This window comes from Pelodiscus sinensis, unplaced genomic scaffold (genome assembly GCF_049634645.1).
Source record: "Pelodiscus sinensis isolate JC-2024 unplaced genomic scaffold, ASM4963464v1 ctg75, whole genome shotgun sequence".
Taxonomy (NCBI): domain Eukaryota; kingdom Metazoa; phylum Chordata; order Testudines; family Trionychidae; genus Pelodiscus; species Pelodiscus sinensis.
This window is the reverse complement of record NW_027465860.1, coordinates 584,785-611,965: the sequence shown is the minus strand read 5'-3', so window position 1 is coordinate 611,965 and position 27,181 is coordinate 584,785. Positions and strand designations below refer to the sequence as shown.

The following is a 27,181-nucleotide window of genomic DNA, read 5'->3' as shown; positions in this document are numbered from 1 at the left end:
GAGCACTCGGCCAACCACCCAGGAGAGATTCAAATGCCACCCAGTTGATTAGCAAAGTGTCTACAGCACCCAGACCTGGCAGCATGTGTTTCTACTGGTGATGCACATCCGCACATGCCTCAGTGCACTTAAGAAAATTCATTCCTCACATGGATGGAAAAAGTAGCGGGAACATTGGCCCCAGCCTGCACAAGGAACCATGTAAAGCCTGGGGTGGAATTTTCAGAGCAGCCTCAGGTTAGGAACATGGCTGATTCTCGGCCTCAACACACAGCACTGGGCTAAAAGCAGAAGGAGGGATTCTGCCTCAAGGGTTCTCCAAATGCAGGGAATGACAGTAGGAATTAAGTGGAGCCTTTAGAGGCACCTCTAGATTGGGAAGAACCGAAATCTGGCTATTGGTGCACAGGGCTTCCCAAGAACAGCTTGGCTGTGTCTAGATTGGCCGGTTTTTCCGGAAAAACTTGCCAGCTGTCTACACTGGCCGCTTGAATTTCCGCAAAAGCACTGACGATCTCATGTAAGATTGTCAGTGCTTTTGCGGAAATACTATGCTGCTCCCGTTCGGGCAAAAGTCCCTTTTGCACAAAACTTTTGCGCAAAAGGGCCAGTGTAGACAGCTCCGATTTGTTTTCCGCAAAAAAGCCCCGATCGTGAAAATGGTGATTGGGGCTTTTTTGCGGAAAAGCGCGTCTAGATTGGCCACGGACGCTTTTCCGAAAATGCTTTTAACAGAAAACTTTTCCGTTAAAAGCATTTCCGGAAAATCATGCCAGTCTAGACATAGCCCTTGAGTCATTTGTGCAGTGCTACAAAGATACACTTAACCCTAGATAAGGCTGTGGCTCCCTGTGTAGCAACACAAAGCATTATGTGCATTGCATACAAGTTAATTAAGGCTGCGAAGTCAAGCACCTGAAAGTTAGGAAATGCCAACTCAGTATTCTCTGTGCAGCCTTAACTCTGCCCCTTGTGCATTCCACCTAGGCACGGAATGAGGCAGAGATTGTTACAGTACACAATCATGTAATTAACCCCTGCATCATTATGCAAATGCACATGGAGGCACATAGCCCGTGTCAGGGCTCGCAGAGGGGGTCAGTGGGTGGCCACTCCACCCCAGTCCACTGAGTCCTTGGAGTCCTTGCTCTTGGGCCTGTCGTCAGACCAGATCAATAGGTAGTGGAGCAACCGCCCTCTTCAGGGCTGGCAGCTCTAGTCTTGGGCCTCGGGCTGATGCTCAGGCCAAGCCAACCATCCAGGCTCCACAGGCCCGAGGACAGGGCAGGGCAGAGCAGCAAACAAACCAGACCATGGCCCAGGCCCTGGTGCAGGGCAGAGCAGCAAACAAACCAGACCATGGCCCAGGCCCTGGTGCAGGGCAGAGCAGCAAACAAACCAGACCATGGCCCAGGTCCTGGTGCAGGGCAGAGCAGCAAACAAAGCAGACCATGGCCCAGGCCCTGGTGCAGGGCAGAGCAGCAAACAAACCAGACCATGGCCCAGGTCCTGGTGCAGGGCAGAGCAGCAAACAAACCAGACCATGGCCCAGGCCCTGGTGCAGGGCAGAGCAGCAAACAAACCAGACCATGGCCCAGGCCCTGGTGCAGGGCAGAGCAGCAAACAAACCAGACCATGGCCCAGGTCCTGGTGCAGGGCAGAGCAGCAAACAAACCAGACCATGGCCCAGATCTTGGTGCAGGGCAGGGCAGCAAACAAACCAGACCATGGCCCAGGTCCTGGTGCAGGGCAGGGCAGCAAACAAACCAGACCATGGCCCAGGCCCTGGTGCAGGGCAGGGCAGCAAACAAACCAGACCATGGCCCAGGCCCTGGTGCAGGGCAGAGCAGCAAACAAACCAGACCATGGCCCAGGCGCTGGTGCAGGGCAGGGCAGCAAACAAACCAGACCATGGCCCAGGTCCTGGTGCAGGGCAGGGCAGCAAACAAACCAGACCATGGCCCAGGTCCTGGTGCAGGGCAGAGCAGCAAACAAACCAGACCATGGCCCAGGTCCTGGTGCAGGGCAGGGCAGCAAACAAACCAGACCATGGCCCAGGCCCTGGTGCAGGGCAGGGCAGCAAACAAACCAGACCATGGCCCAGGCCCTGGTGCAGGGCAGAGCAGCAAACAAACCAGACCATGGCCCAGGCGCTGGTGCAGGGCAGGGCAGCAAACAAACCAGACCATGGCCCAGGTCCTGGTGCAGGGCAGGGCAGCAAACAAACCAGACCATGGCCCAGGCCCTGGTGCAGGGCAGGGCAGCAAACAAACCAGACCATGGCCCAGGCCCTGGTGCAGGGCAGAGCAGCAAACAAACCAGACCATGGCCCAGGCGCTGGTGCAGGGCAGGGCAGCAAACAAACCAGACCATGGCCCAGGTCCTGGTGCAGGGCAGGGCAGCAAACAAACCAGACCATGGCCCAGGTCCTGGTGCAGGGCAGAGCAGCAAACAAACCAGACCATGGCCCAGGTCCTGGTGCAGGGCAGGGCAGCAAACAAACCAGACCATGGCCCAGGTCCTCGTGCAGGGCAGAGCAGCAAACAAACCAGACCATGGCCCAGGCCCTGGTGCAGGGCAGAGCAGCAAACAAACCAGACCATGGCTCAGGTCATGATCTCACCAAACTCAGTGATTGGGCAACAAAATGGCAAATGAAATTTAATGTGGATAAGTGTAAAGTAATGCACATCGGGAAAAATAACCCCAACTATACGTACAGTATGATGGGGGCTAATTTGTCTACGACAAATCAGGAAAGGGATCTTGGCGTTATCGTGGATAGTTCTCTGAAAACTTCCACGCAGTGTGCAGTGGCGGTCAAAAAGGCAAATAGGATGCTAGGAATTATTAGGAAAGGGATAGAAAATAAGACCCAGAATATCTCACTGCCCCTGTATAAAACTATGGTACGCCCACATCTTGAATACTGTGTACAGATGTGGTCTCCTCACCTCAAAAAAGATACTTTGGCCTTGGAAAGGGTTCAGAAAAGGGCAACTAAAATGATTAGGGGTTTGGAACGGGTCCCATATGAGGAGAGGTTAAAGCGACTGGGACTTTTCAGTTTAGAAAAGAGGAGACTGAGGGGGGATATGATAGAGGTCTATAAAATCATGAGTGGTGTGGAGAGGGCCGATAAAGAAAAGTTATTTATTAGTTCCCATAATAGAAGAACTAGAGGTCACCAAATGAAATTAATGGGTAGCAGGTTTAAAACTAATAAAAGAAAGTTCTTCTTCACACAGCGTGTAGTCAACCTGTGGAACTCCTTGCCAGAGGAGGCGGTGAAGGCTAGGACTATAATAGAGTTTAAAGAGAAGCTAGATAATTTCATGGAGGTTAGGTCCATAAAAGGCTATTAGCCAGGGGATAAAATGGTGTCCTTGGCCTCTGTTTGTCAAAGGCTGGAGAGGGATGGCAGGAGACAAATCGCTTGATCATTGTCTTCGGTCAACCCCCTCTGGGGCACCTGGTGCTGGCCACTGTCAGCAGACAGGACACTGGGCTGGATGGACCTTTGGTCTGACCCAGGATGGCCGTTCTTCTGTTCTTATGTAGGTCTTGCTGCAGGGCGGGGCAGCAAACAAGCACAGTTGGCCCATGTGATTAGTAGTTCACAGGAAGGTAAACAAGCAGGTCTCCTTGTTCCGGCAGAGATCCAGGAAGTGCAGGTTCTTGGCCTGACGTGGCGGAGGGGGAGGGGACGGCCACCAGGAGTTAGGTGGCAGGAGGAACGCAGGCCCACCCCCTCCACTGTCCCAGCCCAGGGCCCTAGCAGCAGCAGAACAACCTGCTGTTGGGTCAGCTGGGATCCTCACCCCAACACGCTGACCGGTGCTCTGGGCCGGCCTGACTACTGCAGACTCTCCCTGGGCTTCTTCCGTTCCCCCTCCATGCACACCTGGGCTTCCGGCAGCTCCTCTGGGGGGCGGGGGTTGATGTTCCTCCTGGTCAACGTCCGTATGGGGTCCCAGCGGTCCAGGCCAGTCCTCAACCTCCTGCAAGTCCTCGGCAGCCTCCCAGCACAGGACAGGCAGCTGGGTCCTCTGGTGGCCAGGGTCTGACTGAGCTCCTGGCCTGGCTTCTTATAGTGCTAGCCTTCTGGTCAGGTGAGTGGGCGGGGCCAGGCTCTGCCCAAAAGGGCTCTCCCCTCCGGGCCAGTGGCCACCAGCTCTGTGCCCCACTACAGAGAAGGAGCAGGGTGCAGCTCCTGCCTCTCCTCCCCTGCCTGTTCCTGCTGCCCCTGCACCAGCTGGAGCTCTCTCCACCCTGCCCAGCCACCACACGCTTGCTGAGGTCTCAGCTGCTGGACCTTCTCCCCCTGGACAATGCTGCTGCTGCTGCCACCTTCCCCGAATGTGGGCCTGGACCAGGTCACTTTTTATCAACAGGCAGCCACCTTCCTCGGCACCCTGGACCCTCGCAAATGCCTGGTCCTGGGCAGGGATTTCAACACCCCCCTGAGGACCAGGACTGCTCAGGACTCGAGAACTGCCAGGCCACAGCAGGCATCCACCACCTGGACGACAGCACCACCCTTACCTACGTCTGGGTGGGGGACGATCGCTCACGCCACTCCTGGTTGGACCGCATTCACCTCTCCCGTTTCCACGTGGCATGAGCCCACGTGGCATCGACCATTCACGGACCAGCCTTTGGCAGCCACAAAAGCCTCTCTTAGTCAGGGGAGGCTCAGGCCGGCCTATTGACATTTTAACAATAGCCTGCTGGAGGACATGGGCTTCGTGGTGTCCTTCCAGGAGTTCTGGCTGGCCTGGTGGGGGCAGCGGCCCGCCTTCCCCTCGGCGGGCGATGGTGCGCGCCTGGCTCTTCGACCGTGACTACTCCCAGGGCACCAGCCGGCGGAGGGATGCGGCGATAGAGCCAGGGGCGGATATAGGGCAGGGCGAACGGGGCGGCAAAGGGGGAGCCCCGCGGAGTTACGCTGCCCGGGGCCCCGCAAAACAGTCATCTGCCCCTGGATAGAGCCGTTGGAGCGGGAGGTTTAAGCTTGAGAGGCGCCTAGTGTCCAACCCGAGGATCCGCCCCTGCACGAGGCATGCCAGGAGAAGCAGAAGGACCATCCGGCCAGGGGTGCCTTTGTGCGGCTCCCACTTCTTCTGCACCCTAGAGAAAAAGAGGGGGGCTAAAAAGCATGTCACCTGCCTTTTGGCGGAGGACAGCCCCCCTCGCGGATCCGGAGTAGATGCAGAGAAGGGCCAGGGACTTCTGTGCCAGGTCGTTCTCCCCGGATCCAACAGAAGCTGACGCCTGCAGGGTGCCCTGGACCGAGTTCCCAGTGGTCAGTGTGGGTGACCAGGACCGGCTGGAGCTGCCTCTCACCCTGGTCGAGTTCTCGGAAATCCTCCGTCTCATGCCTCCCAATAAAACCCCGGGCATGGATGGGCTGGCCGTGGAGTTCAACCACATGTCCTGGGACGTCCGGCTCAGAGGCTGTTTAATTGCGGTGCAGATGTTTGGCTCCTGTGAGTGGGACGGTCCCAGAGCCAGGGCTGCAGCCCCAGCCTGAAGGTTTGCACTGCAGCAAAACAGGCCCCTCGCGGAAGCTGCTGGCACAAGCCAGTCGTGGGTTTTGAATTGCAGTGTAGACAGGCCCTTGCAGCCCCACCCCACGACACTCACGGCAGGGAGCGATTTCTCCCCGGCGGGCCAAGAAGAATTCCAGGAATGGCTCTGAACACTCGCTCCCCCCACACACGCTGGGTAACAAACAGCATCCGGGCGAGACCGCAGCCTGTGCTCCGTGGGGAGCTGCTGGAAGCAGCCCTCGGCCCTCCACTAGCGGCCCTGCACAGACCCACTCTCCACTGCCTTGTCCCCTTTCTCACTCGCAGAGCAATGCCCTTCACAGGGAGTGACTGCTCCCAGCCTGCTAGGATGGAGCAAGGAAGGGACGCAGGGGGCCAGGCTCAGAGAAGAGCCAGTGGGAAGAGGACAGCTGTGATTTCCCACGAGCTGTGCTCTTTGCTCTATGGCCGTGTTCTTGGATTCCACCCCAGCCAGGAAGGCCAAGGAGCCAAGCAGAAATAAGACCTGCATTGGCACACACCTCAGCAGCTGCAATGGCCGAGGTGAGAGAGCTCCTCTGTGCAGCTGGCTGGCTACCTAGGACTGCCCCCCAAGCTCCGACGCATCAAGAGAGGGCTACACCAGCAGGGCAAGCCGAGGGCTCCCGGCCACAGGGCCCTCCATGCAGCAGCAGACTGCAGCGAATGCTGTGTCCTACATCTCTGCTGCCGCCAGTGCAGCGAAGCCGGCTCGCCTGCAGACCTTCTCCTTCTGCGCTGTGTGTCCCAGCAGCCATTGGGACATTTCACACCAGCTGGTGATGCCAACGGTCAATGCTGTCACGCTGGTGTCGCAAATGCTGGCCGAGGTGCAAGGAGCAGGAACGATGGGGGGCTCGAGGTGGCTTGTGATTCCAAAGACCAGGTTCCTGGAATCCGGCAGGGGCTCGCTGGACACTGCCGGCCGGCGTCCATGTGCAACAGAGTCTTGCTCTCCTGGCTGCAGAGGAAAGCTTGCAAACAGGAAGCCAGTGCAACCGGCGGGCTTGGGCACGGGAAGGCAGAGGAAAGGAGCCCAGTGCTTACTACTAGCACCCCCCAAGCTGGTGGGTTTAAGCCAATCCTATGCTTTGGGGGGCTGCCAGGCAGTGTTTGATTGCTGGGGATTAGCAATGCTGGGTGTGTGGCCCTGGACATCTCTGCTCAGGCTTCTCTTGCCACAGAACCAAGGCAGCTTCTGAAAAGGCTCGAGAGCCCCATTATTGACCCTGGCGACAGGGAGATGAGCTCTCTGAGCTAAGGGCCAGGCCAGGCCAGTTCTGGGCAGGTCTGACACGCCCCCCTCCCCCAAGCAGGATCTCTGGGCCCCACAAACCCCTGAGACAGGGGAGCTACAAGCAGGAGAAGTGTGGCTCTTTGCTGCCCCAAAGCTCATCTCTTCTGTTTTTGTGAGATTGGCTGTGGGGCTTTGCCTAGCCCTGGAGGGCGGAGAGTTAGCAACGTCCCCTCTGGAGGCTGGAGCCGTAGGCCCTTTTCTCTATTCCCCTCTGGGTGAGCTGCCCGATCCTAGTCCTACACCGCCAGCATGCAGCCCCGCCACATGCGATTACACCGGGGGCCAACCTCCCTCTTTCCCCTCCTGCAGGGGCTTCTCAGGGACCCTGCTCACTCACCAAGGCACAAGTGACACTAACCTTCCCTGCCCTCAGGGAGCCCAGCAGTAGCTCCCCCTCTCTTGTCCTTTCCTGCGACTCTTGGATTCAAGCCTCTCTAGCCACTAGGCCAGGCTCCTTTCTTCCACAGCAGGGGGCCAGGTGTCTTCTTTCGAACCGGACAGGCCAGTATTTGAGCTTCCTGTTCGGGAAACAAACTGAGAAAATAGAAACGCCCGGTATTTTCTAAACCAGACGTGACGTAGATTGTGACGGAATGTCAAGGGTGCGGTATTTTTGTTGAAACAAGCTGGCAACCCCATCCCAGAGGCAGCTCCCCCCGTTCTCTGTGCCCTTTTGCACACTCCGCACTCCCATGCTCTGGGGCAGAGGGCACCATGCATGCTCCCAGCACAGCGTCTGATTGTCCTCCGCTGAGGGAGCCCTGCCCTCCGTGCACCTGACTCCTTGTTACACTCGGGTGCTTTGCAGACCAATTGCAGGGCTCTGCCCATGCAGAAAACCTCCTCCCTGGAGTGCGCTGCCCCCAGAGTCAGGGAAATCCACCCTGGAGCAGCCTGGGCCTCTCCACGCCAGGAATCCATTCAGCAGGGCAGGCGAGTGGAGCCTCCATGGCACCAGGCCCCCCTGAAATCACCTGCAGCGCTGAGGCGCGGGGAGGGGAAGCATTCGCAGGAGCTGGAGCTGCAACGGCTCAGAGATGAAGGCAAAGCAGAGCTGATTAGCCCAGTGGCTCTGGCTGGCAGTCCCTGCATTAGCAGCTGCTGCTTCCTGATACCTGGGGAAATGGGAGAGACAGAGTGAAACTGCTGCAGTAGCAGCCACCCTCTCCGAGGCCCTGCCGGGGAAGCTGGAGCAGCAGCTGCCGTTCACTGCCTCTCTGCAAGGGGGCAAACGGCCCCTGTAGGGCACCTGCAAGGCTGAGTCGCAGCTTCCACGATGCAGCAATCCGGGGCCGCACCAGACACAGAGCATGCCACCGGGCAGCGCCAGTCACCACTCAGGTGCACGGCCCCGGAGGGCCGCCTGCAGCCCAGAAATAGAATTTGGGAGACTCAGCAGGAGTCAGGGCTCAAAGTGCTGATTCCAGACGGGTCCCTGTAGCACTTGCCCTTTGCTGGCAAACGACCAGGCCACGCGCGCTCCCAGCCTCTCCTGGGGCTGGCTCATTAGCACACTCAGCACATCCAGCAGCTGCAGAGCTAGTGCCCTGTGCTGTGCTGCCAGGCTGGGGCGGCTCCGGAGGAAAAGCCCAGGGGAAAAGAAACCCCCTGGTCCTCCACGTGGGGGCCAGCTCCAGACATCTCTGCAGGGTCTGTACGGGGACCGCAGCGAAGCTGGGATCCGCTTCACGGGCTTGCCACGGCAAGACGGCACAGAAAGGTGCAGCAGGAGAGCACAGAGCAATGCTGGCCACAAGCCGTTTGCTGAGACTGGCCACGTCCTGACCCCTTTCCATGTTGTGCCCTGGCAGCTCAGCTCCGGGGCACCCTCAGTCTGTGGGAGAGCCTCCCTGCTGCCCCCCTGCTCTGCTGCCCGCTCAGCAGTCAGGCCACACTGCTGCTGTGGACTGCAGAAAGCTCACAGCGTTGCACTTACTGCGCTAGCCGCCCAGCCGGACTCAAAGTGCCGACCACAGAGCTCTCTTGCACCTTTCCTGCCCCACCTCGTCTGTGTCCCTGCCCCCCCATTGGCCTTGTGCAAACAGCTGCTGGCCTCCCTTACTTCCTGTTCTTGGCATCCTACTGCCAAGCTTAAGGTGCCAACCACCTTCTCCCATCACAGCCCAACAGCATCTTCTCCAGCCCTGCACTTCCCACTCCCCCAGTAGCATTCAGTGCTGACAGGTCTCCTCCCCAATTCCCAGGACTCCTGGAACTCCTGACTTTTACCCCCACCAGGCTGTCCCCTTCCTGAGGGACTCCCCACCTCCACGCTGAGCCCTTTCCCTCTTCATTCTGCCTTGGCAGCTTTATGCAGGCCTTGGGCCCCAGCTCCCTGCTGCATGGAGCTAATGCCAAACTCTGCCCCTCGGCTCAGCACAAGACCAGTGAGGCTGTTCGGGGTATGCACATGAGAGAGGTACAGAGAGCAGGGACAGGGACGGGAAGACCTTATTCACCGTCCCACAACAGATGAGAACAGGGACAGCGTCTGCACTTAACACTGAGCTCCAAAGACATTTACATTTAACCAGATGGAAGGAAGCATTTCAGACAGCCACTGTTCTGTGGAACTCAGTGCTACAGCGCACTGAGCTCTGTAGGCTCAAGAGCAGGCTGGAGGTTCCTTGGGACAAAGAGGCCATGCACAGGGGCATTACAGCCTATTTTATAGAACAGCTAAAAAGCCTCTTGCCTCAGGTCAAGATATGAGCTACTTACTGGATGGGGAGGCACCAGCAGCATTCACACTGTGGGGCCGTTGGCACCTGCTATGGGCTACAGTTACAAACAAGACCAGCCTGAAAAGATGGCAGCTCCTTCTGTTTATTTCAGACCATTTCTCCAGTTTATTTTGAACTCTAAAATCTTGTCCTCAAAAGCACTTGCAACTGCTCCCAGCTTGGTATTGTCCACACACTTGATAGGTGTAGTCTCCATTCCAAAGTCACATATGAAGATATTGAATGGAATTGGAGCTAGGCCAGATCCTTGTGGAACACCATTTGCCCTTGACTGTGAACTATTCTGCGAATATGGTTTTCCAACATGCCTTATAGTAGGTTCATCTAGGCTGCATTTCCCTAGTTTGCTTATGAGGTCCTGTAGGACTATATGATATTTATGCTTGGCATGAGAGCAGGGGCCTGAACCAGATGGCCTCTCAGTCTTACAATAGGATAGGATTCTATGAAGACAATATCGGAAGTCTCCAGGCATTGCTCCACAGATCACCCATTTCTATGCCCTGTATGTGGTTATCAATTTAACAAGAAGTTGTTTATAGAAAGAAGCCCTGGGGTCCACTGGAGCAAAGAACATTCCTTTAAACATTACAAAGTTGCAGTTACTGTTATCAGCTCATCTGGAAATATACACTTCTATAATCCTGTTTCAAACTATTTTTATACTTGGGGACCACAAAGCTAGAGGGGAAGTTGTTACAAACTATTGTGTCAAATACAGAAATTTGCTTTTTGTTTTAGAATTGGTTGAAGCACCTTTAGAACTGGGAAACACAGAAGCAGCTACGTTTAAATTCAACGTAAGTATGGACCCTACTTATTCCTAACCTGTTTCTGATTAAGTATTGATTGGGTCTTTCAAAATGAGGTGAGAGGTGTTATATAGTAATACACCTAGATTGGTAGGCAGGTAACAACTTGGAATATCTTTATGCTATAGTCGTTAAAGTTATGATTTTACAAGAGACACACTAATGTTGGTGATTTTAATTTAAAATTCTAACCCCGCCCCCGCGCAAATGGCCCATGTTTTGGCCTAATCATGCATCACATTTCATTATTGAAGAAAAAGCCATTGAGAGTTGCCAAAGGGCAGATAAGTGTCTTCAATTTATAATTATTTTAATTTAGATGTTATATTGTACCTTTAAAATGAATGATGACTTTGAAAATTGATAATAAACAAAAGTGCTCGCAGGCAGAGTTCTTTGAAAAAAAACTATTCAATCCTATAGCACATTTGAATGGTTCAATTATAAACCCCATGATGCTTCATGCATAGTGCAGAAACATGCCATCAAGTAAACAAACAACAATCAGGGCATTTTTAAAAACAGTCTCAGGGGCTCCATTCAAAAGGTCCTTAACTAATTTTGTTTAAAAAATGGGGCTGAGACAAAGACCGGGAAGTTTTCTATAAGGAACATTTTTTGAGAAAGTGATGAAAGACTGAAAAGTACTTGATAATATAATGGTGCTTTCAACTTCAACATTTGCATTGGCGCTGGGACACTAAATATATATATGTGTAGATGTGTGCACACCATATCCATGGAAATCTTGACCGCTCTGAGCTGTAACGTACTGGAGCACCTTGCTAAGTACAAGCAATTACTGAAAGCTGCAGTGAGAACCTTGCACTCAGGTCTCCCTATTTCTCTTTGACTAAGCTAAAAACAGGAGGAAAAAAATCGAACAAATCATGTGTCCTGTGAGTTTAATTTTTATCAATAACTTTATTAATATACAACTTACTTGTAATGAGTTTAAGAAGACAATCTGCGACTTGAAGGTGTAGCAATGTCTCCCCCTATGCAATCCAGTGTTGATTCTTATCAGACCTTTGCAGATACTGGAAAGTTTTATTTGAAGAGTTTTATTCAAACTCACAAAATCACTTTACCGACTCCAAGCTTCTTGTTAATTTTCCACAGGTAATTCACAAAAGGGTTTTTTTGTTTTTTTTTGGTTTGTGGAAAAAATCAAATACTTGTGTAAATGTGGCTGGGGGAAGGTTGGGAGTGGAAGCACCTGAGCAGACATTTTGCACTCTCAGTTTTCTCTATTTCCTATTTATGAAAGCTTGGCATCTGGCTAGAGCACAGACTCCATAAATCATGCCATATGTGACTAATCACACAAGTAATAAATTGCAGAGAACTGAAGCAAATAGTGAACTTAGCAGAAACCTGTTCTTATAGGATGTTCCAGCAATTTGGAGTCACACACAAAAGTTTGTGGATGAAGTTAAACATCAGAAGGCTAAAATTAACAAAATTATTCTCTATAAAATTTGCACCTAGATGAAAATTGTCATTATAACCACAGAGACAGTTACAGAAACTGTCTCCCTCATAACCTTTAAAAGCTCCTTAGATCTGCACAGTGGCTCATGCCCGAAACTCTTCTTATATGGCCACCAAATCTAGTAGCAGATAAGTAGGAACAGACTTTTGTTTAAGCCTCAGCACTCTGATCTAATTCTGGCTTAATGCGTTAGGGTCTTTGTACACAAAACATGCACAGTGCCAGTGGCTCACTTGGACAGGATTTCTGATTTTCATATCCAAATTATTGTCAATGTAAGTCAAAGAAAACTTGGAACTTCATGAAAATCTTGGATCCCTGGTATTAAAATATTTTTTCTCCATACTGAGAGTATCTTTTTTTCTTTCTCTTCTTTAAACACAAATCAAACATCTCAGGATGGTTTTATCACTGAAAACTTACTCGACCTCATTTTTAAACCCATTGTATACAAGTTTGTTTGTATCCTCAACACAATCTGCTTATTCTCACAAAAATGCAGCAAAGCTCGGAGTGTAAAATCAAAGAACCCAGGGAGCAAACAGAGGAGAGTCGGTCAAGAACCAGGTTCTGTTAATTGAATGTTCCAGTTCTAAGCCAGCTCTGGCTAGAAACTGGGCTCCTACTGCTACACTAAATTTAAACTTGTTAACTTTTAGTTATCCCAGAGGCCACCATTATAGCGGAGAAACTTTCCACGCCTTTCCAAGGGCTCACCGCTGACCAGAGACAGAAAGCACTTCCCAAACTGTAAGAAGGTTTAAACACACAGGAAGGAAAGCAGAAAAAATGGCAAAGAAGGTTGCTCCCTCCAGATAATTTTCCCTAAAGAGGGAGCAGTAGGCCCTGTCTGCCCAAAAGAAATAGTCATACTTAGTGTGCTTGTAAAAACATGGCCAAATTACAAAAGAGTACGGTTTTGTGGCTAAGACACGTAGGGTGACCAGATTGCAAGTGTGAAAAAACAGGACAAAGGGTGGGGGTGAGAGATGCTCATACAAGACAAAGCCCCGAGTATTGGGACTGTGCCTATAAAATCAGTACATCTGGTCACCCTAAGACACTGGGCTGTGACTCAGCTGGCTTGGGTTCAGTTCTCGGCTCTGTCACAGATCCCTGTGTATAATCGCTTTGCTTCAGCTCCACTTCTGCAAAATGTGGGATAAACTATGCAGGGAAGAGTTCTCCCGTTTTCCAGAAGTGCTTGGATACCCTGTGGATGGGAGCTATGTAAGCAGAGAGCATTCTGACTAGTTTAGAATTAGTTCATACAGATGGACAGGAAAAAATATTGCCATGTTTTCATGGTTTTAGCCCAAGTCATTTATAGAGAAGATAACATGATGGGCAGAGATAGTTCTTGAATTTAGGTGTATAGTGTCCCTAAGATACTCTACATGCTCTGGATTAGAGCCAAATAAAAGGGCCCTATAAGAGGAAATTAAATCTACAGAGTTGGGGCAACAGTTACAGGATTACATTTTCAATGGTCTGGAATAAGAAAAATTCCACAAGCACAACAGACATCCAAAATGGCTCAACATAATTTATTTTTATGTTAAAATGTACAGAGTTCTTTTGAAAGTACTTGCTAGAAAGGGAAAAAAAAGTGATATTACATACAAGGAGAAGAAGGGAGGCCAGCCAGCCAGGAGCGTAACACAGATAGAATTACAAAGGCATCCAAGGCCTCCCTTCCCCTTAGCTTACAAGTCACCATGAACAAAGTACAAAGAGGTTACAAAACAGGAAAAGCAAATATAAACAGACAGGAATAGACTTAGCTTCATTTGTACATGCGGCTTTTAGAGGCATCTGGAGCTCTATTCACACACTCTAGAGATCTCTTTAAAGAGAATTTTTATCTTTCTTAAAATAGTTTTTAATATTCTACAACAAAGATAAAAAATTTTAAAGATGGAATGAAATGAAAAAGCTCTTATTTTAAAAGGCATCAAAGTCACTAACAGTGATTTTTTTTAAATTTCTTTTAGAAGATTACCCAAGTTATCTTGCTAAAAATACATTTTTTTAAACAGAAGTGAAAAAATGGTAGGTACCAATATTACTGCGTTGGATAATTTCTTTTTATAATATAGAAAAGAACTTTTTTTCTACAATAGTTCTACAGTCACAAAGGTTTGTGGAAAAGGGAGCTGCCCAATTGATTAAAAAAACATACAAAAACCAAACCAAACATAACAGCAAACAAACAAACTTCACTGCCCTCATTTCAACAGCTTCTCCTCCTGTCTTTAACCCTTTCTCTCCCTGCCCTCTGCTCCCTCTCCCGCAACCACAAAGCAATGACAGCTGAAGATCTAGGAAGAAGAGGGCAGCACAGTGCGCTTTCTACATGGATGATTTAGAACCTGAATAGTATATACAGAGAAATGGAGTCCTACACAGCCTCACACGTGCTCCAAACAAAGGAATAAGGAGTGGAAGTCCTTGGAATTCTGCCTTTTTATATTTGGCAGTTATTGGAGAAGTTCATTTTAGTGCATCTGAAGAACCCTCAAACCTTCATTTGGATTTTTTGTTTTATTACTATCAATATCTCTAGAGAATAGACAATAAGAGAGAACTTTACACGAAAGGGTAATTCCTCTCTCTTCTTTTTGCAGCTGATGGCATGCTAACAGGTGCAGTCAGTCGCTCTAGAGCTACACAGTTGCATAGCAGAAAGAGGATGGTGTGCACAAGCACACTACAAAATCCAGCTGACTAGGTCCCACTGTGGTGTGCTGACTGTCCCACTCCCATTCCCTCCCTTGCAAGGAGTTGAAATTCCCTCTGCTTCCCACACACTGACTCAGAGGTGAGGAACTTCCTAGGAAATTGTCTCAAAAGAACCCAGGATAGCAGTAATGTGCCTGTTTTAACACCAGCACTCCCCTGAAAGTAGGGCACACTCACCAGAATGGAATACTGACAAAGACTTGGTAGATTTCTTGTCACTTACGCTTCATCTTCCAAGACTATGTGAGTAAAGGAACTTAGAGGCAGACTACAGGCTCTTGAGCTCAAACTGAAAGGCTCAGAACCAAGACCCTTAGCATTTCAAAGCAGATATTCAAGAAGAGTTTGGGATTTCAAGAGTTATGGCCAATTAGCAAGTGGTCAAAACAAGACCCTGTAGCCATTTTCTGTCTTTCTGATGCACAGAAACTCTCTCTTATACTTCTGGAGGCTGAATTAGGGTTCCATACAGTTCTCCTTTGAGATGCTAATGCTAGTTCAGACCGACAGTGTGTGTGTGTATATGTGTGTGTGCGCGCGCGCACCGGATGGGAATATTTTAAAGTGACATTACACTTCCAGAATAAAACAGACAGACTGTATTTCAATTAATCTATAAAGACAGTGTTAGAAAATTTTATGTTTACCTCTTATTCCCAATTGTATGGTGGGGCAGGAGGATCAGAAAGTTAAGAGAATTTTTCCTGCCTCATTGGAATAAAGTGTTTGTCCTCCATGACCCCTTCTAAGTCTCCCATAAGTGCCTCTTGCTGGACTTAAGTAGGAAATGCAAGGGGGGGACTAGAGGGATGGGTTTTGTTACCTTTTGAGATGTCGGACATTGTAATGACTGCAGCCCTGAGAGCTGCACACAAAGGGGCATGGGGAAGAAGAGGAAGGGGTGGGGAACATACACTTGAAAATAAAATTTAAAAAGATGATTCACTGTTAAACATATTCTGTGTGGTCAGCAAAGTAAGGCTCTTTTAAATTATGAAAAATCTTGTGCACGTTTTCCCCCTAAAACCGTTTTAAAATTATTTCAGCTGTAAAATGGTTCAGGATTCTGAAGGAAACAAAAACCCAAAATGAACAAACGAAAAAAGAATAAAGACCAGGCTTCCTAGAAAATAAAATAAACCAAAGAAAAACCCTCTAAATCTACAGCAACATTTTTAACTGGAAAAAGGTCCGTTTTCTCTGGTTCGTCAGTATAAAAGGTTCCTTTATTTATATATATTTAAGTTTTTAGGTTGCAAGTTCATCTCGCTCATCTTCTCATGTACGGTCCATTGAGCGACTGCTTGGGCACCCCAGCAGCATTCATGTAGCTGTGATGGGAGGGGCCAGTATACATCATGTTTCCATGAGGGTTTGGCTGCATAGGCTGCTGGGTATAGGCCTGGCTCCCCATCATTCCCATCTGCATCTGCATAGGATACTGTGCTGTCTGGTTCATGTAGGCAGGGTTACTATGGTAACTGCTGTTCATCATGGGCTGTGTCATTCTGTAGCTGTTCATGGCATTCAGGGTGTTCATATTCATGGAATTGACATTGTAGGGGGGAGTTGGCATCAAGTTAACCCCCATGTTCATACCTCGCTGAACAGCTAGCGCACGAGGGCCAGCCTGCATGGCAACTGCTGGTGGGCTGCGCCCATAGAGCTGCTGCTGGTGTGCTGTTGCAGAGGGCAGTGGTGCGGATTTGGAACGAATGGAAATATGCCCCTTAACTGGCATTTGCCCCTGCAACCGTTGCGTATGTGGGATCCCAATGTTGGTGGCAGACATGTTACACTGAAGAAGAGGGGATGTGAGGTTCATGGTGGTGGAGGCCAAGTTTGGTGGGGGTGTCATGGTGGCTTGTGCTTGCGGCGTCCCAGCTAATGGATGAGATGGAGCTAGCTGAGCCAACCCTGTGTTGGACAGAGAAACACTGGTTGCATAGGAAGTCACAGCAGGAGAATGGCTATAAGGCATGGCATGAGGGTCCATAATGGTGTTTGTCAGCTGCTGCAACTTGGCTAAACTGAATGTGGCTGATGGCTGAGAGTAGCTCCCAGCACCAAAATCTCCTGGGATCCTCTCATAGATACTTATGTTGCCAGTGCTGCCAGATTCAGGTATCTCCATGATCATCGGTGCGGGGGTGAAACTATTATTCATGCTACACTGAGACAGTGGAGGTTGCTGCTGGGGTGGGGGTGGGGGCTGAGGCTGCTGCGGCTGAGGCTGCTGCTGCTGCTGCGGCTGCGTGGCTGGTTGCTGGTTGCTTGGAGGCCTTTCTACCACGCAGCTCTGAGGTGACTTGATGCTGCAGTTTGCAGCAGGCTGGACAGTGCTCTGTTGCATCATGCTGCAGCTGCTGCCGATGTTTGCCATTTGCTGAGTGACAACACAACTGTTCTGAGTGAGGCTACTAGAGGAGGACAACCCCCCATAGGAGCAGCTGCTCTGGGAAGAGTTATTTCCACAAATGCTGCCTCCCATGGTGGAGTCATAACTGCTGGGGTTTTCGTAGTTCTCTGTGGTGCTCTCAATGCTGCCCAAGTCACTGAAGCCACTGTCCACCACCTGCTGAGAGTGGTCTGATACAGAAGGCACATCCATCATGGGGCTGGTCTCCATGTTCTGCATAGAGGGTGCGGACAGGGATCCTTGTTCGGGGCTTATCTGGGTGTAACCACTCTCCAAAGCAGGCACATTGGGACTGCTGACCGAACGTACAGATTGGCTAGGATGGGACTGAACAGAGGATATTGGACTGTTGTGTTCTGAGGCATGGCAATCTTCAACCATTGATATCTGAGGGTCCTCATCTGTTTGAGTGTAACTCTGCAAATTCTGACAAGCTGCAAGAGTTTCCTCACAGTCCTGGTACGCTACATCATGCTCATGACTCTCCTCTTGCGTCAAGGACTGGACTGCTTGGACAGTTTCCAGATCTAGTTCACTATGAGGAATCTCTTCCTCTTCCTTTAATTCAATTAACCTTTCTTTAGAATTTTGCTCTTCTTCATGATCATCTTCAGAGCCAGGGACATGCTCTGAGGCCACTGATGTCTCATGGGAAGCCTGCTCTTCCTCAGAATCTGCCTCTGCCTCATTTTTGCCCTTCACCTCTTCTCTACTGCTTTGTATGCTTGGTTCTAAAAAAGACTCCTGGACATCAGGCTCCTCCTTCACTTCTTCCCTAATTGGCAGTTCCTCCAATTCTTTCTTCTTCGCAGAGTCAAGGTGACCATCATCTTCATCATCTGCATCATGGTCTTCATTTTGGTTTATAACTACTGCCACTTCATCATCCTCTTCTTCATGGTCATGCTCAGGTTCTTCCAATTCTTGCTGTTCTTCTTCTGATTGCCTTGGTTCTTCTAATACCGGTGGCTTCTCCTCTACTTCTTCCTCCACCTCAGGCTCCTTAACATTGGCTGCTGGACTGCTGCTGCTGTCCACAGGAGAAACTGCTCTCACTTCACTACTAGTTGCATCTTCCTCTTCTCCCTCTCCCACCTCCTCTGTTCCAATATGCATGTCTTCCTCCTTCTTCTCCTCAGCGAGGGGCTGCTCTTCTTTCTTCTGAAGAGACTCTTCTTTCTCCTGCATTTTGGGTTTACGTCCTGGTTTTGAATTAGTTACCATGGCATCAACTCCCCCATCCTGAGCAGCTACTGGCACCCTTTCCCGATTCAGTTTAAACCCTGGCTTTCTACCAGGTCTTTTCTTCCAGTGGATAGGTTTGCGACTTTTGCCTTTGGGCCATCCCTTCTTCTTTTTCATGGGTGTGGAAGTATCTGCCTCAAATGGAGAAATCTTTGCTTCACACTTTCTGAGCACAGATATTGGCTTCAAGGTAGGGGTGCCTGGAAACACAAAACAAAAATATTGCTTAAACTTTTCGTAATTTTCATAATTACTTAAACATTTCCTCTTCTCTACCTTTAAGTGAACCCTTCCCTTCCCCCATTTCAAAGTCCCAAGCATGCTACCCCATTTATAAAGTCAATGTTTATGAACAATAAAACAGTACAAAGAATTCTTAACCCTTCCCCCCCATTTCAACATTTGCTCATTGATAACACATGAAATGAATCACATTTGCAAAAAACATTTCTTCAGAGTTTTGAGCCTTTAATATATAATCCAAATTCAGTGTCATACTGTACATTAGAAGAACTAAAACTAGAAGAACCATAACTTTGCAAGTACAATTAATGTAATGTGTTTTTAATAGAAAAATATTCCACTTGAGCAAGATATTTTCCACATCTATGAAAGTCCGTTGCAGGTATTTTTACATTTTCTTCTGTTCTTCAGTAGAGATCTAAAATCCAGAACTACTCCCTTTCCAGTTATTACTGAAATGGATCAAAATTAAGGTAATTATACAGATCCAGTAGCACACTAGAGGTCAACTACACACCTAATTTGGAACCAGAAGTCAGCAATCAGGCAACAAAGACCAAAAAAGCAAATACTGTACAGTACTGTGTTCAACATAACTACTAAGAAAAAACAAAGGGAAAGTTTTAGAAAGATTTGATGAGATAAGGAAACTATTTCTGTACTTGTTTCATTTAAATTAGGGTGATTCAAAGCTGCATTTTTTTCTGCACAGTAAAGTTTCAAAGTTATACTAAGTCAATTAAGTCAATATTGGGACCAGTTCTGTTCAATATCTTCATCTTTTTTTTACCGGACAGGAAGTAAAAATATCAGACTGTCGGGATCAATACCGGACACCTGGCAACGCTACTAGTGGGGGGGAGAGGGCAAAGGGCTCCTCCACCTCCAGATTAATCATGGTTTGGGAAGCCCAGAAGCATCCTGACACCGCCCTTTCCGGTTTTGGCCCCACCCCTTCAGGGCAGCCTGGGTCAAAAATTATTGCCCACCCCTGATCAAGGGCTTCCTTGAATTAATTCCTGTTTGAACTAGAGCATTTCCCTTACAAAAATAGCCAAACATCATTTATAATTTGAGTGATGAAGAATCCCACACAGCCCTTGATAAGTTGTACCAATGGTCACACATTTATAGCTTATTTTTAGTTTGAATGAGTCATGCGTCCAACTTCCAGCTACTGGATCAAATTACACCTTTCTCTGCTAGACTGTAGAGCCTCTATTCCTGTTCCCAAGCTGGTACTTACAATTGTGATCAGGTCACTCTGAACATTCTCTTTAGTAGCATAAACAAATTAGGTCTCAGTATAAAGCAGGTTTTCCCGATCCTTCATAATTCTTGTATAACTGATTGGCATATTTGGGGCTGGAAGGAATATTACAGGTCAAATGGCTGAAGATCTGGCAGGGGGAGGGGAGGGGGAGAGTTGACTACCTCTGCAGCATAGGGTAGGGGGTCACTTGAAGGTTTAAACTAGAGTAAATGGTAAATTTTCTGTAACTTGAAGTCTTTAAACTATGATTTAACAACTTCAGTAACTCAGACAGAAGTGAGGTGCTATGGCCTGCTATGTGCAGATCAGTGATGGCAATAATTTTTGATGGGGGGGGGGGCACTCTAAGAATTTGGAAAGTGGTCACAGACTGCACTTTTGTACAGTATTAATGAAGGGGGGGCAGGGTCTGGGAGAGAGGTTGGGTGCAGAAGGGAGCTCAGGGTAGGGGACTGGATGTAGGTGAGGGTGTGGGGTCTGCGAAAGAGTTTGGGTGAAGGAGCAGGTTATGACCAGAGGCAGCAGATTGGGGTGCAGGAGGGATGCCGGGTCTGGGAGGCAGTTTGGATGCAGCAGAGGATTCTGATCTGCAGGAGGAGTGTTGGAGGGAGTGCAGGATCTGGGAGGGAGTTTGGATGGAGGAGGGGGTTGTGACCTGGGGCACAGAGTTGGAGTTCAGGAGGAGGTGTCAGGTGTGAGGTGCCAGGAGATGCTTACTGTAGGTAGCACCCAGGTTGGTGGCCCAACAGCACCCTTGGGCAGACTACCCAGGCCCCATATGCCATTCAAAATGGCCTGCTGCTGGAGCCAGGGGGCAGCGGGCCTCCATATGCTGTATGCACCCACAAGCAGTTTCCCTGCAGCTCCTATTAGTCAGTTTCCAGTTAATGAGAACTGTGAGGACTGTGCTGGGGGCAGGTGCAGCATGCAAAGGAAAACCTTCTCCTTCCAAGGAGCATACAGATACACACACATGCTGGCCGCAGCAGCTGGCCACTTTGAGGAGAATATGGGGGCCATGGCAGACAGCGAGCCTGCCTGAGGGTCCTGCTGAGCCATGACAGGCTGCTTCAAGCCTCCAGGCTGTATTTTGCCAACCACTGGACTAGATAATCATGATGGTCCTGTCTGACCTTAAAGTCTAGGAGTCTTGTGAACATCAGACCTGGACATCTGGGTATGTTTAATCAAAGTCAATGTCTACTTAAATCTAAACAGAAGAGCCTAGTAGCAACCACACTGAAACTAGAACTTACAGTTAGAAAAAGACTGAGCATTTTAATTCTATATGGGAAAAAGCTCACTCTGTTCCATCATGTAAATGACTGGATGCTATGGCATTGGATGTTTTAGAAATGCTAATAATTAAGAGAGCAGAATGCAGTGAAAGGATACATTTTGTCTCTCTAGAGTAATGGTGGGCAACTAGGGCTGCATGCAGGCTGCATCAGGGTAGTCTGATTGCTGACCATGAGACATTTTGCTGTTCTGTTCTCAGCCAATGGGAGCTGTTTGAAATGATGGACAGCATGTCTCTTCACAGAGAGCCACTAGAAGAGAGCTGTGGTGGGCGGTGCCTACAGATGGTCACCATTAGCAAAATGTCTCGTGGCCTGCAGTCAGATTACTCTGATGTACCACATGCGGCCCGCAGGTAGCCTGCCACTGCTCTAGAACATAGACTTGCTCACAGAACCCAAGATCCCTTCTAAATCCAGGCCTTGAAAGATGTACCACCTCTCCCCATTCAAGCTAGTGGTCCTGATGTGACCCAGATACAACTCCACCTGAGGCCCTAGGCCACATTTCAGACTTAAAATGATGTTTTGAGGAAGTTACAACACATTTGTGTTAGCCTAAAAGGAATTTATTCTGAAATCTGAGCCAAATCCCGCCCAGACAAAGCCTAAAAAAAATCCACTTATCTGTTGTGTCATCAGTTTCTGTAGAATCTAAGCTTTAATTTAAAAAAGTTTCTAGCCTATATGGTTGTGAAGAAAACTTTCTAAATGTAAACTGACTGTAAATACAAATGTTATTTCTCTGAGCCTGAAACCTTCTCCTATGCCTCTGTGCCTGCTCAGAGTGTTCCCAAACTGCAGCAGATTAAAAACTGATAAAAGTTTTTGATCAATCTTTAATTTCTTCTCCTGAAATGGTCAGCATTGAACTAGTTATAATGACATTAAATTGTTATTTTGTTAAATGAGAGAAATTCACATTATTCTTAAAACCTAATGCAATTTTCTGCTGGATCTGCAAAGACATCAGCATTGATAGAAACAGTACACAGTAAATGACTCCAGATGCAACAATTTCTGATATAGTGTACGCACTTTTGGGAACATATTACTTGAATGATATTGACAAATATGAGGCTGTTTGGAGAAAAGGAACAGAGTGACTAAGGGGCAAGCAGCATTAAGTCATATGGGAAGATTGAGAAAATTAAATATATGAAGCCTGATTAACAACAATTGGAATGACAGGAATTATAGTAAACACAGCCATAACTAAGAGACATGAGATAAAATTAAGTGAAGAAAAATGTAAGCCAATTAAGGAAACCTAGAAATGTGATGCATTAGTTTATATAATCGTTTTCCAAGAAAAGTACTGGAAGTCTTATTGCTTAAAAGGGACCAACTAGATCTTCTCTTCTCTAATTTCTATCAAAAAACAATGTTCAATCTGTAAAATTATTTCCCTAAAACATATGATGTGCAACATGATCAAGTTTTTTCAAATCTTAACTATTGCAAGTTATGACAATTTGTTATTGTAACTGTGCAATCCATGTTGCATTAACACTTTTTTTTGCATTTCATTTTAATGTAAGTAGGGATTAGCACCAGAGGAATACAGTGGTGATTGGTGCTATAGAAATAGCACAGATAAGATAAAACTACATCATTACATCTTTAGTGTTTAATCTAGGACTAATATACTTCCCTTCTACAACACTCCTGTAGTCCATTGGCCTCTGTTAAAATTATAAATATCTGAGGTTGATCTGACTGGAAATCTGTGCCTACTTAAGATATTTTGTTGGAAATTACATGGCAATGTAGTCAACCAGTTTCTGAGGGATACCGCTATTACTTACTGAACACCCTCAACCATATCGAGGGGCCAATTCACAGCTTGCTCATGAAACGTACCATTAGTGTCATCAGACTCCTCTTCATCTTTGGACTTCCTCTTAGAGGAGGGTCTGCGCCTAAGGGTATCTTGGGGGGCTAAGTGGCGAAAGTACCCCCGAGTGAACAGTTCACTCTCGTCCTCTTCCTCTTCCTCTTCTAGCTCAAAGGTAGGCTCCAACCGGGGCATTGGTCTTTCAGAATCAGAGTCCTCAAAAGGTTCATCCAACACCTCTGTGGTCTCAGAGATTGTTTCAGTGACAACACTACTATTGTGGTGCTTGCGCTTACGGACTCGCCTCTTCCGATGGAGAATTGTTTTCTGGGAAGGGGGGAGCAAAAAGGCATTTGATCACATACAGCAAAAAGTAAACCACTAAAAAATGGAAAAAAAACAAACTTCTAAATTCAACAGTTTGCATGGAATCAAGGTAGCCTCCCATCCCAAATCGAGACATTGTGGAAACAAACACTCAGATTCTGCCCTCAGTAATGCAGGTGAAAATAAAGAGGAATGCTACTACGATTACTGCCCTACTCTTGTATAGCAATTTAGCCAGTAGATCTCAAAGCACTTTGCAAAGGAGATCAGAATCATTAGCCCCATTTTACATATGGGAAAAATGAGGCACAGAGCAGCAATATTAGTTGCCCAAGCTTATCCTACAGGCTATCAGCAGAGATGGTGCTAGAACCCAACTCTCCTGACTTTCAGTCCAGTGCCTTATCCACTCAGCCACACTTCTCTGACATTACATGGATTTACACATGTGTAACAGAACGGTTTGTAAGAACTGAGGCTCAACATCCAGCAATGACCTGCTATGTACTCGCTCAGCAGGCTTAGTGTCCCACAGGATCACAGCTCCCTATCATCATTTCAGCACATATGTATACGTGAATTAAAACCGACTACACAGCTCATGCAGAAAAGATTACTTCTACTTTTTGTTTGCAGCACCTTGCCACTAATACAAGATTTTCTGGGTCATGTTTACAGACTTCATATATCCAAAGTCCGGCCCTCACAGTGCAATTCTTTTAAGCTTGCTGGTTAGTTAACATTGTTTTGTGAAGCTTGTTTTCCAATTAATGCTATTTCCACACTTATTGTGTTGTATTATTACACAACACAGAGGTATTTTGTAACAAAGGAGTGCAAAATAAAAAACCTAGGGGAAGGGGAAAACTTAACTTATTGATACAACAAAGTCGCAGATCCTTAAAAAAATTAGCATCCAATCTGCCATCTAACTTGTGTAGCTTTAAAACAAGTGTCTTAAAAAATGAACCCAAAATGGTACCAATGCAGGGAGAAGGCACACTGCGGCTTGCAGCCAGAGATGAGAGAACACCAGGAGCGCATACCTTTCGTTTTAAAGTTGGCTTGGTGAGAACAGGCGGAGAGTCTGAACGAGGACTCACAGGCTCATCCTCCTCCTCTTCACTACTTTCACTAAAGCACCTCAGGAGAGTCCTGTCACTGTCACTATATCGCCGGGGCAATCTGTCACACTCCTCTGTGAACCTGCATTTCAGGAGCTCAGTGCTGTTCTTTAGCTGCCCCCTCCACATTTCCATGCCTTCACTGTATCGCCTTCGTGGGGCTGAGGACTTTTCACCTTTGCCAGGCTGTCCCTGAGGGACTGCAGATTTTTCCTCCTCTTCACCATAGCGCCCCCGTGCGGCTGGAGATTTCTCCTCGCATTCCCCACAGCGCCCCCGCGAGGCTGCTGACTTCTCCTCACATTCCCCACAGCGCCCCCGCGAGGCTGCTGACTTCTCCTCGCATTCACTGCATCGCCCACTGGGGACTGCTGACTTATCCTCCATGAGCAATTTCTGTTCCTTCTCACTAAAGGGTTCTTGCAGTTTTTTGCCTTTTCGGCTCCATCGGCCTCTCCGAGATGGCTGGCTGTTTGCAGGAAGATTATCCAGGGGAAGAACTTGCTTATTGGGCCGTGTAGAACTGTCTGGAATTACAATTACTGGCTTTTTTTCATTCTCCATCAGAGAATAAGGCTCTTGTTCCTTCTTCTCCCACAATACAGATTTTACCACCTGAATTAAATAAAATAAATAAGTTTCACATATTGTATTTAAAGTATGTTTCCATCCTGAATCCCCCACAAAGCCAACAAAGCTCTTGACCAAGACAAGGGACAGTTCTGGAAACAGAAGGATTCAGAACAAGGTATCAGGGATGGCTCCTGGGAATTGCAGAATGGCAAATGGATAGATCCGAAAGGGCTGCAAAGGGGTGCCAAAATCCCAGTCTGATAATGTTCTCCCACAAGCATCCTGAGAGCTTATTTCTGTTACTAATGGCCAGAGCTCGCCAAAGTGTGCGCAGATCGCCGGAACCCAGCTCTTCCGGATTACGATCTACTTGCCACGGACGAGTAGATTGTATAATTTGTCGAGCCCTGCTAATGGCCATTAGTTTACTGATACTCGTGGGAATGAAAATATAATAATCTTACACCAAAGCCCAGTATCTGTTCACCCTTGGAGGAAGGGGGATGTAAAAGCATTTTTTCCAGTTACTGTGCATGGTCAAAGACAAGAGAATTAATTTTCTGTGGCAATGTAGAGTCAAGTGCATTTCCCAGTTTAAATGCTATAGCAGTGTGCAATCAGCTTGTCAACAACATTAAGGCAATTTGTTTAGGTCACTTCTCAAAGCTGTTACTGATGTAACAAGTGCACTGCTTGAGAATATGATGACTTTTTGGTTTTCCACTGTTTTGTGGGCAGTGATAGGAGGGCAGAGTTATACGGTTTTGGTGCTCTTTGTTGTGCATTTTCATACTGAGCAACATCTTCTGATTTTTTTAGTATAAATTTAACTTTGAATATCTATGATATTCAATGTTTCTGAAAAACCACATAAATTATTTAAGGAAAAAAATCTACAGAATTTCCATATTATTACAACCTTGGTTCCATTTTTACAGTGTGTGGCCTGGGCATTTCTGCAAGTTAAAATAAATGAGCAATTGTTCAGCAACAACGTTCTCTGTGGAATTTCCAACCATATTGCACAGGGATGGTCTCTACTTCCCTTCAGGCTATGTCCCATTTGGCTTTCACTTCTCTGGTTTCTGATCTGAAAATAGACAAGCAACCTAACCGAAATTCTGATGCCATCTACCATTAAATAAAATACCTTAATGTCCCATTCCAACTTCTTAACTGGAAACAAAACACTTGCATTTCCTGGAGAAGTACAAAAGCTGACTGAGTAGGACTCAATCTCACGCTATGGTTTATATAAAAAGAGAACAGATTCACTTTTACACTGACCTCTCGTTCCTTCTGCTGCTGCTCTTCATTTTCTCCTTCCTCAGTCTCTTCCTCTTCATCCTCAGAAACTACAGTGTTGGAAACAATAACAGGTGTCCAGCGCAGACATTCTGGATCTACAGCTACAGGCCGGAGATTCACCTGGAGCTTTGTCATATGATCCTGGATAAGCTTCTCCCGACGAACAATAACAAATCTGGGAACATAGAAAAATCCTTCAGTCTGCCATAAGTGTGAGGCACATTGAAAACACAAACGTGAGAAATGGATGCAAAGCAAGATATAATAGTAAGTACACTTGTGATGTAGTGGGGGTGCGGTCTGCTCTGTGTGATGTGTGATTCCCACTGACTCACCCACATGTGTACTGGCCAGATACCTAGTCCCAGCCTGAGCAGATTAAAAGGCTCTTCCCAGGGACAGAGACAAAGGAAGGGAGGCAGAGGCGGCCCCTTGGCTGAGGGGGAGGGCCTGGGGAGCTGGGCAGTGCTTAACTGGGAAACATGAAGAGAAGAGACTAAGCTGAGTACTGGGAGTTTGGGGGCCTGTGGACCCCTACCCCCAAAGGGTCTGAGGTTGCCTGGCCCCTCACTTTGATGCCCACATAGAACCCGGGCTGTGCTGTACTCGCAGAAGCAATAAACCCTCTCTATTCTACTGGCTGGCGAAGACTCATCTTACTGCAGAAGGGGTGCAGGATCGGGGGTACCTGACGCGCCGCCACAACACTATATTCTCAATACCCACTGTGTCAGGATTCAGGAAAGAAAGGTAGAAGAGGACAACAGTCTACCGTCTGAGATAGCCTAAGCCTGGGAAGAGGGCACCTTCCGTCTTTAGGGAGACAGCACTAATAGTCTGACAAAGTGGGTCTTTGCCCACGAAAGCTGATGCT

General features: G+C 48.0%; 1 protein-coding gene and 1 long non-coding RNA gene across 5 annotated transcripts in view; both read right to left on the bottom strand.

Annotated features, from left to right (window-relative positions):
• Nucleotides 1–3,289: 3,289 nt before the first annotated feature.
• Nucleotides 3,290–8,259, bottom strand: LOC142824000 (uncharacterized). Of its 3 annotated transcripts, XR_012899062.1 has the most exons (4): nt 8,117–8,259; nt 7,842–7,982; nt 7,226–7,401; nt 3,290–6,531 (listed from the first exon to the last, which is right to left on the bottom strand). It is a non-coding gene; the product is annotated as an uncharacterized LOC142824000 (long non-coding RNA). The 3 variants fall into 3 exon arrangements; XR_012899061.1 differs by having other exon boundaries at nt 3,290–7,401; XR_012899063.1 differs by having other exon boundaries at nt 3,290–7,385.
• Nucleotides 8,260–13,444: 5,185 nt separating this feature from the next.
• Nucleotides 13,445–27,181, bottom strand: part of KAT6A (lysine acetyltransferase 6A) — an 85,289-nt gene continuing 71,552 nt past the window's right edge. For both annotated transcript variants that reach the window (XM_075915716.1, XM_075915717.1), the window contains 4 exons: nt 26,287–26,482; nt 24,349–25,041; nt 23,002–23,302; nt 13,445–18,524 (listed from right to left, as the gene is read on the bottom strand). In XM_075915716.1, coding sequence (XP_075771831.1) covers nt 15,931–18,524; nt 23,002–23,302; nt 24,349–25,041; nt 26,287–26,482 — 3,784 coding nt within the window. In that variant the 3' untranslated portion in view covers nt 13,445–15,930. The remainder of the gene's footprint in view (nt 18,525–23,001; nt 23,303–24,348; nt 25,042–26,286; nt 26,483–27,181) is intronic.